The 11,378-nt window shown below is 57.2% G+C and overlaps 1 protein-coding gene across 1 annotated transcript; it reads right to left on the reverse strand.

Moving 5' to 3' along the window:
- Positions 1-5,972: 5,972 nt before the first annotated feature.
- SOX9 (SRY-box transcription factor 9) lies at positions 5,973-9,634 on the reverse strand. The gene is made up of 3 exons (XM_074607886.1): positions 8,788-9,634; positions 7,506-7,759; positions 5,973-6,902 (listed from the first exon to the last, which is right to left on the reverse strand). The coding sequence occupies exons 1-3, from the start codon at positions 9,216-9,218 to the stop codon at positions 6,121-6,123; spliced, it is 1,467 nt and encodes a 488-aa protein (XP_074463987.1). The 5' UTR covers positions 9,219-9,634; the 3' UTR covers positions 5,973-6,120.
- Between the last annotated feature and the right edge of the window lie 1,744 nt (positions 9,635-11,378).

Consider the following 11,378-nt stretch of genomic DNA (forward strand, 5'->3'; position numbering starts at 1 on the left):
TTCGCAGCCGCGGGGTTGGCTGAGCCGCGCTGATCCGGCTCCCCGCGCCTGGGCCAGGCTCCTGTTGACTTCAGTAGAGCCTTGCCCGGTTTATGAGCCTTCGGAGCGCAGCCCCGAGCGGGGGCTGCTCGTATAACAGCTATTGCGTGATTAGTATTTGTATTACAATAGCACTTCAGGACCCCGGTTGCGGCTCAGCGCCCCATTAGAGTAGTCCTTGTACAAACACATAGTAAAGAGGTGGGCTCTGACCCAAGGAGCGAACAATTGAGGGCTTTACGGCCCCCGAGGCACCTCAGGATCAATTATTTATATTACAGTAGCACTTACGGCATGTCTGTGCCCACGCTGATGGGGGCGGCTCTGCTGTCTGTGGCCTGTTCCTGGGAATTTGGGCGTCTGCGGGACGGGCGGGCAACACCGGGCTCTGCTGCTGGAGCCGTGAAGGGATGCTCGGTGACGACCCGTTCTTGCTCCAGAGGGGTCGATTCTGACACAGGGGTGGCTTTGCCTTTCCCCCCGGCCGAGGCAGATTGCGGGGGGAGGCAGGAGGGGTCCACAGGAGCCTTTCCCTCCCCTTCCCTCCTGCGTTTATAGCATGGTCCTGGGTGCGATGGGTGCCGTGCAACCTCTTGCTCCGGCCAAATCCAGCCATCTGCCCTCGCACCCTTGGAGCCGGTGCCGCACACGCGGGGCAGGAGGGTGCAGGAAGCAGTCCTTTGGGTGGGGGCAGCCCCCGGGCACGGGGGAGCAGCCCGGCTTGGTGGCAGTGGAGGGGACAGCAGTGTCTTGGTGGCCTGCAGCATTGCACGGGGCATCCTCGGCAGCTGCTTCCCGAGCTGGGAGCTGCTCCCATCCGCACCCGCGTCCCCGGCCACCGCCGTTCTGGTCACAGGAGAGCCTGAGAGGCAGGAGGTTTGTGCTAGGGAGTGGTTTAAGGCATTTTTTTCCATATTCTCTCTGATTCCTTGGACCCGTCTGTGCCTGGTGTCTCCAAAGCTCTCCTCTCTCCCCACCTTTTCCAAATGGGTTTGTCAGCGTTGAAACCATCTCAGTCCAGTTTTGCTGGCGTCAGTGGAGAAAAGGGGACTTGTGTTTGTCCCCTGCTTCTTAAGACACCTCTCCTGGGGTGGCAGCAGCTCCTGGATGGGGGCTGGGGGGTCCCAGCTGCTGAGCGTGGTCCGGGATGGACCCAAAAGCTGAAGATGCTGGGGGGAAACCCAGCTTGCTCTTTTTGCTTTGACATATCAATCTGCATCTCATTTAACCACCTGACTCCTGGAACTGGGCCCTGAAAAAGGGAAAAGAGAAACCCAAGCAAACCTCCCCTGACTCGCAGCGAGCCCGGCTCCGCTGTGATAAATCCCGGTTCCACGTCCCAAACGCTGCAGCTGGGCAGGAGCCGGGGCCGATCCCAGGATCCCGGCACACAGCTGGCTGCGATCTTGCCTTCCCTCCTGGAGAAAGCCCCGGCTTTAATACGATGTCAACATGAACAGCTGGCTGAGGAAATGCAAATTGAAGCTACATTTCTGAGCAGTTGACACCGCGGCAGGCGGCCGGCACGCAGAGCCGGGGGTGGCTGTGGAGCCCGGCACCACGGGGCATTACGGGGACCCGGGCAGAGAAGAGGGGGGGTGCCTAGAGCTGCTTTGAAATTTTCTCCCCATTCTTTATTTTTTAAAAAAATTACTTCCCCCCCACCACCACCTCGAACCGATGGAAAAAAGCAAACTCATCACTAAGCCGAAACATTGCCAAAGGGGAAGCCGCCGGCCGCGCGGCTCGCCCTCGCTCTGCCCTGCGGCTTTCTGTGGGTGCTGGCGGGGGGGTGGGGTGGGGGGTGTCTGGCGGTGCCCCCCACCCTGCCCTGGCTGACGGCGCTCCCCGACTTGCCGTGCAGCATTGCAGCAGCCCCGGTGCACATCTGTCCCCGCGCCCGCTCTTATCTGCTGCGGCTCAAACCTGCCCTGCAGCATTGTAAGAGTTCCCTTGAATTTTTTTTTTTTTTTAAATTCTTTTTTTTTTTTTTTTTTTTTTTGGGTCCCCTCCCACCCCTCCTGCTCTGCTTCCTGGCACAAACGGCCCTGCAGCTTTGCAGCTTTTCCAGCATTTTTCTCGCTTGCCTGGGGTCCCCCTCGGCAGAGCCCCGCCGGTGGGTGGGCAGGAAGCCGGGAGCTGCCCGGGGACCCGTGTCCAGCTCGGCTTTCCCCAGTGGAGGCCAAGAGCATTAAAGCCCACACCATAAGTAAACAGCGCAGAAATTATAGGTCCAGGGTTGGGTCATGAGCTTTGCTCTTTTGGTTTCTTGCGGGGAAGATATCCCTGGGATGCTTCCGGCTGGAAGGTGGAGCCGTCGCGAGGAGGGGGGCAGAGAGGGGAGCCCAGCACGGCTACGTGGGGACAGAAATGCCACCGCAGACCCCCAGGAGCAGCCGGGGCTCCTCACAGCACTGCCTGTTTGGGGTCATCCCAGCCCTGCCCCGCTCCCACCCTCCGGTTCTCAGTATTCCCAGTGCAAACTGGGGCGGGGGGGGGGGATGCAAAGGGTCCCTCACAGCCTGGACCCCCGGAGAGGCTGGCAGGCAAAGGCTGTCCCCTTTTTTGGGATGTTTTCCAGCTTGTTGCTGGGTAACAGCCCAACCCACCCACACCAGCATCAGAAAGGCATTAACTGGTTTATTGAATTGTTTGCAGCCGGCTGCCGCTCTCGGCCGTGCCGTGCCGGCGATGGGCCAGCCAGGCTCCCACCGGGGCTACCGGGCGCTTCCTCGCCATAACGCCGCGACCTGCGTTTGTTCTTCTTTCCAGAGGAACAGCAAAGCCAAAACTTGGAGCGGGCAAAGTCCGCACCGGGCCAGGGAAACCCGCCACGTGCTGCGGGAAAATGGCTGGGAGCAAAGCGTTCCCGCCAGCCGCGGTGGCTGATTGCACAGGTAAATAGTGACACTGACCTTAACTAATGCCCAGAGTAAATGAATCCCTTTCAGTTAATTGGCTTAAGTGTTACTTGTAGTGAGAGTCAATATTTTACAACGGTGCGGGGGCTTTGCATTGCAGTCGTGAGCTCCTCGTGCTCTGCGCGCGGGGGCTGCTCCGGGGAGCAGGTCTCAGTGCTGGGGGCAGAGGTGAGATTTTTGGGAAGGGAAAGGGTCTGGAGAGAATAAACTGTTGGCTAAGTTGTGTTTGATCAGATCTGGGTTTATTAACGTAGCCCTGCCGGGGCACCCCGAGGCATCCCGCGCTGCGTCTGCCCTGTGCTCACCGCGTCTTCGAGTCTGGGGCAAGTTAGGACGTTTTTGCAGTTTTCATAGGTGAATAACTGTGCCCTCGGAGGGAACCCGCGCGGACTCATGACCCCTGCAGTGATGCCAGCAGCAGGTACCCGCTCCTCCGTGCTGGAAACCAGCGGGGCAGAGGACTCACAAAGCTCAGTGCGTCTGTGCCCCAGCGCAGGGCTGTGGCAAACGATGCTGCCAGGGCGAGGGGGGGAAGCCGTGGGCTGGGTGGCCCGGAGCAGCGGGATTACAGCCCAGGCGAGTTCGGAGCAGGGATTTGTCTGGGCTGGGTTCAATAGGAACAGCAGCGCCTGGCTGAGCTGGGGAGGGGGGGGTGTCTTTCCTCACTGGGGTGCCTGCGCTGCGTCTCTGGGGCTGTGGGACAAGCGGTGGCATCGATCTGTGGGGATGATACATGTCCCGCTTGGCTGTTTAGGGCTTTTCAGCTCTTTTGGAGGAGAATTCCAGCAGTTTTGTAAGAATGACCTGGAAGCCCAAACCCCCTCGGCAGCTCCTCTCCCCCCCTCCAGCATCCTCCCAAACCGGGGCAGCTGGGAGCGGTGACAGCGGCCAGGGCCAGCGTGGCTTGGGGACAACTGGAGCTCGGTTGTCACCTTCGGAGTTCACAGCCTGAATTGTCACAGCCCGGGTGACGCTGGTTTTTGTCCATCCCTGAATCCCGTTGCCTCTTCCCTGGCTCCGGTGGCCCTGGGGTGGCCGGGCTCAGGACCTTGGGACACCCCAAGTCCCAGCAGTGAAGCTAAACCCAGCCCGGGGGCTTCGGCCCGGCCCCGGCTTGGCCTGGAGGCTGTTAATAAATCAGACACCGGTGGGGTGTTTTAATACAATGTATATTTATTGCAAACAATAATATACAAAAAAAAAAAAAAAAAAGGTAAGTTTCACAAAGAGAAGGATCTTGCAAACAAACCAAACCAAAAAAAACTTACCTAAAGACAAAATATGATTTAAATGACAGGTCTTTTAAGTTACAGAAATACTTTAAAAAGATCTGCTTTTATACAGAAATAGAAAGATGCCATATTATAAGAGTGCTTTAAGATTTTTCTTTTTCTTCTACTGAATCCCTAAAAAAAAAAAAAATGTTAACAAATATATCATTTTTTTTTTTTAAATAAAAAAAAGTTTGCTGTCTTTTTTAAAAAGCAATCCTTAACTGTTCAGCCACAGCTTCACCAAAGTCAGTGCCCCCACCTCAAGCCAGTTTTTGGGGGGCGGGGGGGGTGGAAGGCTAAAACGGTGCCGCCCCCGCGGCCACGGCCGGGGCGTCGGGTCTCCTCCTCGTGTGTCCCAGAGAGCTGAGGCAGAAAACAAGGCAAATGATTCAGTGATACGCTACATTTGCAATCTTTAGTTTGTACAATTCATTTTTTTTTTCCAGTTTATCCTTAAGACAAAAGAAAAAAAAAAAATAAAGGAAGAGCACAAGTTTGTACAAACCCAGGACACAGATTCCAAAAAGAATAATAATAATAATAATAAAAAAAAAAAGAATTAAAGAGATAAATAAAGGACTGGTTACAGTTTAGACCATAATTTAACAGGCACGGTTACCTTCCAAATAATGCTCCCACAAACGCTTTTGAAAGGACTTAAAATAGAAGGGAGATTTAAAAAAAAAAAAGAAAAAAGAAGGAAATTGTGATTAAAAACTGCTCTTCTCACAAAATAAATAATTTAAAGTATCTGTGATGTCCCGCAAAGCAGAGGGGAGCCCCTGGGTGGGTTGTGCATCAGGCTCGGCTGGAGGGGGTCACGCTCATCCCCCCCCAGCCCCAGGGACGGGCAGAGCTGGGGACAAGTGATTATCCCAGGGCTGCTTTTAAGGCTTCTCAACAGCACTTCTTGCTGTTTTGGGGATTTTTTTTTTTTTTTAGGTTTTTTTTCTTTTTTTAATTAAAAAAAGCTTTCTGTTTTTCTTTCTTAAGGCTCAAGGTTATTAAAAAATAAAGTTAAAAATCTTCTGCCGGCTGGTTTTCGCTATTAGTTAGAAAAATAAAGCCTCTCCCATGCTCGTCCCCGCACAATCTCAGCTCGCGTCTCCCGCGCCGCGGAGCTGACCATCGCTAAGCCTGACGCTGGCCACTTAACAGAGCTTTGTTCCGAGTTAAAAGCACGCCGTTTTGCTTTTTAATTTTTATTTTTAGAGAAAAAAAAAAAAAGACACTTATCTATACAAAAATACCTCTGACTGCAAGAAAACCTAGGACTGCTCCACTAAGTGTCATTTTTTTTTAGCTGTTGGAAAAATAAGAGCGTTTTTAAAAAATCTCTAAAAAATATGTATAAATCCCCTCAAATTGGTAACGAATCATACACAGTACATACTAAAAAATATTTAAAATAGAGAATATTCCTCACAGAGGACTCTGAGTTCTCTCTTTTTTCCCCCCCATTTTTTTTTTTTTTTTTTTGCTTTTTTTAGTTACTGCTAAAAAAAAAAAAAATCATTACAAAAGTCCAGAGAACAAGACAGCTGAGCTGGTTGGTTAGAAATCTCCTCTCCACGCCGCACCCTGGAAGCAGAGTTGAAAGTCCAGTCCTTGGAAAGTCTGTACCGAGTTTTGCCGGGTCTCGGGGCGGTCGGCCCCTGTCCTGGAGGATGCTGTAGTGCAGAAGGCTCGAGGCGCTCTCTCCTCCCCGCCAGCTTTGACTTTAGCGTCTCTTTTTTAATTATTATTTTAATTTCAAAGAAGGACAAAAGTCTGAGGAAGTTCCCCGATCATCATGTTGTTGCTTCTTTCGTGCTTTTTTGATTTTTTTTTTTTTAAATTTATTTTTTATTTTTATTACTATTATTTGTATTTTATTGGAAATGGCTTTAGGGTCTGGTGAGCTGTGTGTAGACGGGCTGTTCCCAGTGCTGGGGGCTGTGGGTCTGGGGGATGGAGGGGACCCCTGAAGTGTCTGCAATGGGGGTGTACATGGGGCGCTGCGTGGGGTTCATGTAGGTGAAGGTGGAGTAGAGGCTGCTGCTCTGCCCGGCGGCGTGGCTGTAGTAGGAGCTGGAGTTCTGGTGGTCGGTGTAGTCGTACTGGGAGCGGGTGATGGTGGGGTAGGAGGAGCCGTAGTGCTGGAGGTTGAAGGAGCTGTAGTTGAGCTGCTGCGGGGAGTGCTGCTGCTGCTCGCTGTAGTGGCTGGGGCTCAGCTGCTCCGTCTTGATGTGCGTCCGCTGCTGCGCGGTGCCCTGCTCCCCGCTCAGCGCCGGCAGCCCGTGCTGCGCCGGCGGCTGCGCCTGCGGCGGGGGCTGTGGCGGGGGCTGCGGCTGCTGCTTCGACATCCAGACGTGGCCGGCGCCGGCCTGCGAGCCCGCTGTGCTGCTGATGCCGTAGCTGCCGCTGTAGGTCACCTGGCCGTGGGTGGCCGGGACCCCCGGGTGACCGTTGGGGGGGAGGTACTGATCGAACTCGTTGACGTCAAAGGTCTCGATGTTGGAGATGACATCGCTGCTGAGCTCGCCGATGTCCACGTCTCGGAAATCGATGTGGGGCGGCTGCCGGCCGCCTTCTTGCAGAGGGCGGCCCTCCCGCTTCAGGTCCTGCTTGCCCGGCTGCACGTCCGTCTTGGGGGTGGTGGGGGGCGTGGGGGGGCCCTGCGATTGCCCTGCGGGAGGAAAGAAAGAGCATGGGGGTGAAGGGGGTGTCGCTTCTGCGACGGCCGGGCACCCCTGCGCCCGTGGCTCCCTGAGGCGGGAGGTGCTGCCGGACGCGATAACGCTGTTAATCATTAACCCGCGGCCGGATAACAGCACGTCGCTTCTGAAAGCAGTTGCGTCGGGCAACACAAACACGTCCAGGTGCGAGGGACACAGATGTGAGCCCCACCAGCGCCCATCTATCGCGCCGGGTAAAACAACCCAGCCTGCAGGCATGAGTCACGACAGCGGGGCCGTCTTTTGGTTTATTTTTTTTTTTTTTTTTAAAAAAAAAAAGGATGGGTTCATGTTTCTCGTGGGCGGAGGGGGTGGAAGCAGCCGCAGGGGCTGGCACACACGGGCGAGCATTTGTGTGCCCGTGCTATGGGGAAGGCTGGCGGGCAGCTCTGCCCCTCTCCCGGTGCAGCCATCCCCTTCTTGCTGTATGTCTGGGTGTCTCTCCCTTTTTCCCCATCCCTCCTTACCCAGTCCCACTTTCAGCCTGGCTTGGGATGCAACTTTTCTTAGGTAGCCGTGACTTAACCCCCCCGTAACACCTCGCGAGCACCTACCCGAGTGCTCGCCGGGGGAGTGCACCTCGCTGATGCTGGAGGACGACTGCGGGGAGTCCGCCTGCAGCGCCTTGAAGATGGCGTTGGGGGAGATGTGGGTTTGCTCGGAGCCCTCCTCCTGCTCCGACTGCCCATTCTTCACCGACTTCCTCCGCCGTGGCTGGTACTTGTAGTCGGGATGGTCCTTCTTGTGCTGCACCCGCAGCCGCTCGGCCTCCTCCACGAAGGGACGCTTCTCGCTCTCGTTCAGCAGCCTGCGGGGGGGGGTGGATGGAACGGGACATGGGGGGTGAGGGGCTGCAGCTCAACGGGGGGCATTAGTGGCTTCCCCCCACTATGGCATTACCGCCAGCCCAGACCTCTGGGTTCCCCCGAATGGCAATGCAAAGGCCCCCACGCTGCTGAACGCCCCTGTCTGGGGCACATGCTGGTTGTCAGCCCCCCTTCTTGCCCCCCCCGCCAGATTCCTTCGGTAGCCGAACAAGAGGTGCAAGAGCCACGGCAGAGTCCAGTCCTCATCCCCCCCCAAAAAGGTCCCCCCCTGCAGAGGCGCATGTGCTGTCCCCAGGGCACTTGAGGTGACAGACCTGTCGCTGCCTGCCAGGGCCAGGTTTGCTCCCTGCTTTCCTTCCCTGCCGCAAATTTAGGATTCCCCCCCCGCCCCCCGCCCCTTCCCTTCTGCAGTCACAGCGCAAGAGGCAGCCAGGTGACTCACTTTCCTTCTGTTTTCCTCCCCTCCCTGCCTTATTTTGGAAGTCGGAGGGCACCCAGCCATGTGCCACTCATCGCCGCCACCCACCCACCCGGGGCTTGGCACCGCACGGCGACCGCTCGCCGCCCCCCCCCCCCCCCCCACCCCGCCCCGGCTCGCCCCGCACCGCTTCTCCTCCCGGCTCGAGCTGATGCAATCCCCAAAAACCATCATTTCCTCGGGACCAGAGCACAAACAAACACAGGCCAAGGCGGGCCCCCGGCTCCGCCAAACCCCCCCCCCACCCCAGCACGGCCGGGCCCGCTTCCACCCGGGGCCATTCCTCAAGGGAAAGAAACCACTTGCAAAAACAGAAGGGAACCACTTTCCCTACTTTCCCCCTGCTATTCTGGCTTCTCCTGCGCCAAAGGAGTTCGCCAGCCCGTGCAAAAGTTTTCAGCGAGTTTTTCCAGCCTTAAAACCATCCTCCGACTGCTGGGACACACTTCGGCCCCCCCCCCTCCGCCCACCCCACTCCGCACCGCCCCGCACCAGCATCCCCCGCCGAGCCCTCCCGGGCTCCGCACTCACCTCCAGAGCTTGCCCAGGGTTTTGCTGAGCTCGGCGTTGTGCAGATGCGGGTACTGGTCCGCCAGCTTCCTGCGGGCCGCCTGCGCCCACACCATGAAGGCGTTCATGGGTCTCTTGACGTGGGGCTTGTTCTTGCTGGATCCGTTGACCCGCACGGGCATGGGCACCAGCGTCCAGTCGTAGCCCTTGAGCACTTGGCTCACCGCCTCTCGGATGCACACCGGGAACTTGTCCTCGTCGCTCTCCTTCTTCAGGTCCGGGTCACCCTTGGGGAAGGTGTTTTCTTGGGGTCTGGTGTTCTCCGTGTCCGAGCCGGATCCAGAGGGGCAGGGGGAGCCGGCGGAGTCATCCGACATTGTGGGGCTGGGGGCGTCGGAGATACATTTGTCCTGTTCTTCTGTCATTTTCATGAAGGGGTCTAGGAGATTCATGCGAGAAAGTGGCAGAGGGGGGGACAGGGGATGAAAAAAAAAAATTAAAAAAAAAATATATAAAAAAATCAGGTGGCTCGGGGGCAGGGAAGGGTTAAAAAAAGTAAAACTAGGAGACGAAGTCTCCACCAGCGTGAAGCCCGGCTGGGGAGAGGAGGGAGAAAGCTGGAAAAAGTTTGCAAAAGTTTTTTTATTATTGTTCCCTACCCCTCTAAGTGAAAATAAAAAAACACGGGGGGGGTGGGGGGAGAAACTTTTGCAAGTTGCAGGAGAAAAGGGGTGGGTGGGGGGGGAAAAAAACCCCCGTAGCAGGAGCGGCGGCGACGGCAGGAGGAGGCCGGGTGGCCGTCGGTGGGCAGCGTGGGGCTGGAGTGGCCGTGGGCGGGCGGCGGTGGCCGGTGTCGCCCCGCCGGTCTCCAGCGCGGCTCTGCGGCCCGCGCCGCGGCCGCGGAATAAATACTCTGCGCGGCGATTTCGGCCCGGGAGCGCTCCGCCAATGGGCGCCCGGCCCCCGGGGGCTGGCGTGCACGCCATTGGCTGCGCCGCCGCCGAGGGGCGGGGCCGGCGGGGCGCGCAGCGGCCGCGCCGCGCAGGGGGCGGCTGGCGGGGGGCGCGGGGGGGGGGGGCGGGGGCGAGGGCGCGGAGAGGGGAGCGCTTTACGCGGGTGCGGAGCGCTGGCGGACCCCCGCGCCCCTCTGCGCCGCTCCGCCCGCCGCAGGGGTGTCTGCCTCGGCGGGAGCTGCGGAGCGAGCGCGGGGAAGGCGGGGGGACACGGACGCGCGACCCGCTGCGCGTTTTACCGCGGGGCGGGCAGCCTTCCGCGGGCGCGGAGCGGCGGTGGGGGAGCGCGGCGGCGCGGCGGGACCCGCGGGCGCTGCGCGGCGCCGTCCAGAGGGGGCGCCAAAGGCCCAGGAACGGCGCGTTGGGGGCGGGGAGCGTTGCGCGCCCGCGGGGGGACGGGGCGGACGTCGTGGGGGGGGGGGGGGATGGGGTGGGTTCCGCGCCCGCTGCGCCCCCCCCGCCTCTCCGCGCCCCCCTCCGCGGCGCCGCCCCTGCTGGCGCTGTGCGTAGGGGCCGACACGGGGGGGGTGCGTGAAACTTAAGATACCCCAAAACGCACTTTTTTTTGGGGGGGGGGAAGGTGTGCGCGCGTCGGTTTCTCCCCCCGCGCCCATCCCATGCCACTGCACGAAAGCCCCATATTCCCCCCCATTTTTTTTTTTTTTATCCCTCCTTATAGGATTACTTTTGAGTCCCCGCGGAATCCCTGCCCTGCTGCGGGGTGAGGGACCGGGCTCCCGGGGAAGCGCTGCGAGGGGAAAAGGGGGGGCCGCCCCCTCCCTTCCCCACCCCCCCCCAAAAAAAAAAAAAAAAGTTTTGCCGAGTTGACCAACTCTTAGCATCAAAACAAAACAATGAAAAGCAAACAAATAAACCCTGGGAGCGTATCTCTAGATAAATAGACCTCCCCGTGTAGTGAATCGCAGAGGATCTGTGTTTTTAATTGCAAATTGCTTTTCTGTGCGCGTGAGAGCAAAGTATCGGGGATGCTGCAGGAGAGAAGTCGGTATTTTAGAGTGAATAAAGCAAATTTCATCTTTTAGGGTTTAAAGGAGAAAGGGGGTGTTTGGTGAGAACTGATTTTTGGTGCAGAAGCGCACGCAGGCAGCACGCGGGGTGAGCTGCCCCCCATCGCCGGGGTTTCGGGGTGGGGGGAGAGACCTTCTACCATTTCTCCCGTTGCAAAATGCGCACTACATAATTCTTGATTTTAGCCGGAGCGTTGAGGTCGGTGCTTTATCGAAGCTGCTTTAATTTGCAGCTTTTGTCCTGTTGGAGAATCCTCGGGGCCGCGGCCGGCGCGGTGGCCGTGCCCTGGTCTGAGTCCCTGGTCACAATTGTCACCGTTACGTTACTAAGCGCGTTTTAAAAGGTATTGGAAATGGCATATGAAAAAAAAGTAAAAAAAAAAAAAAAAAAGAAAAAGAAAAAAAAAGGAAAAAGGCAGCGGGGGAAGGAGCTCTGAATAAACGCGTTTGAAAGCAATCTCCCTGGTAGACCCTGCTTGTCTTTTGCTATCTTTCCCTGAGGGTTATTTTTGTTTATTTTTTATGTTTTTTTGCTTGCAAACTTTTGGAAAGTAGTTTTCTTTGGGTGAGT

The sequence above is a fragment of the Larus michahellis genome, chromosome 14 (genome assembly GCF_964199755.1).
Source record: "Larus michahellis chromosome 14, bLarMic1.1, whole genome shotgun sequence".
NCBI classification, from domain to species: domain Eukaryota; kingdom Metazoa; phylum Chordata; class Aves; order Charadriiformes; family Laridae; genus Larus; species Larus michahellis.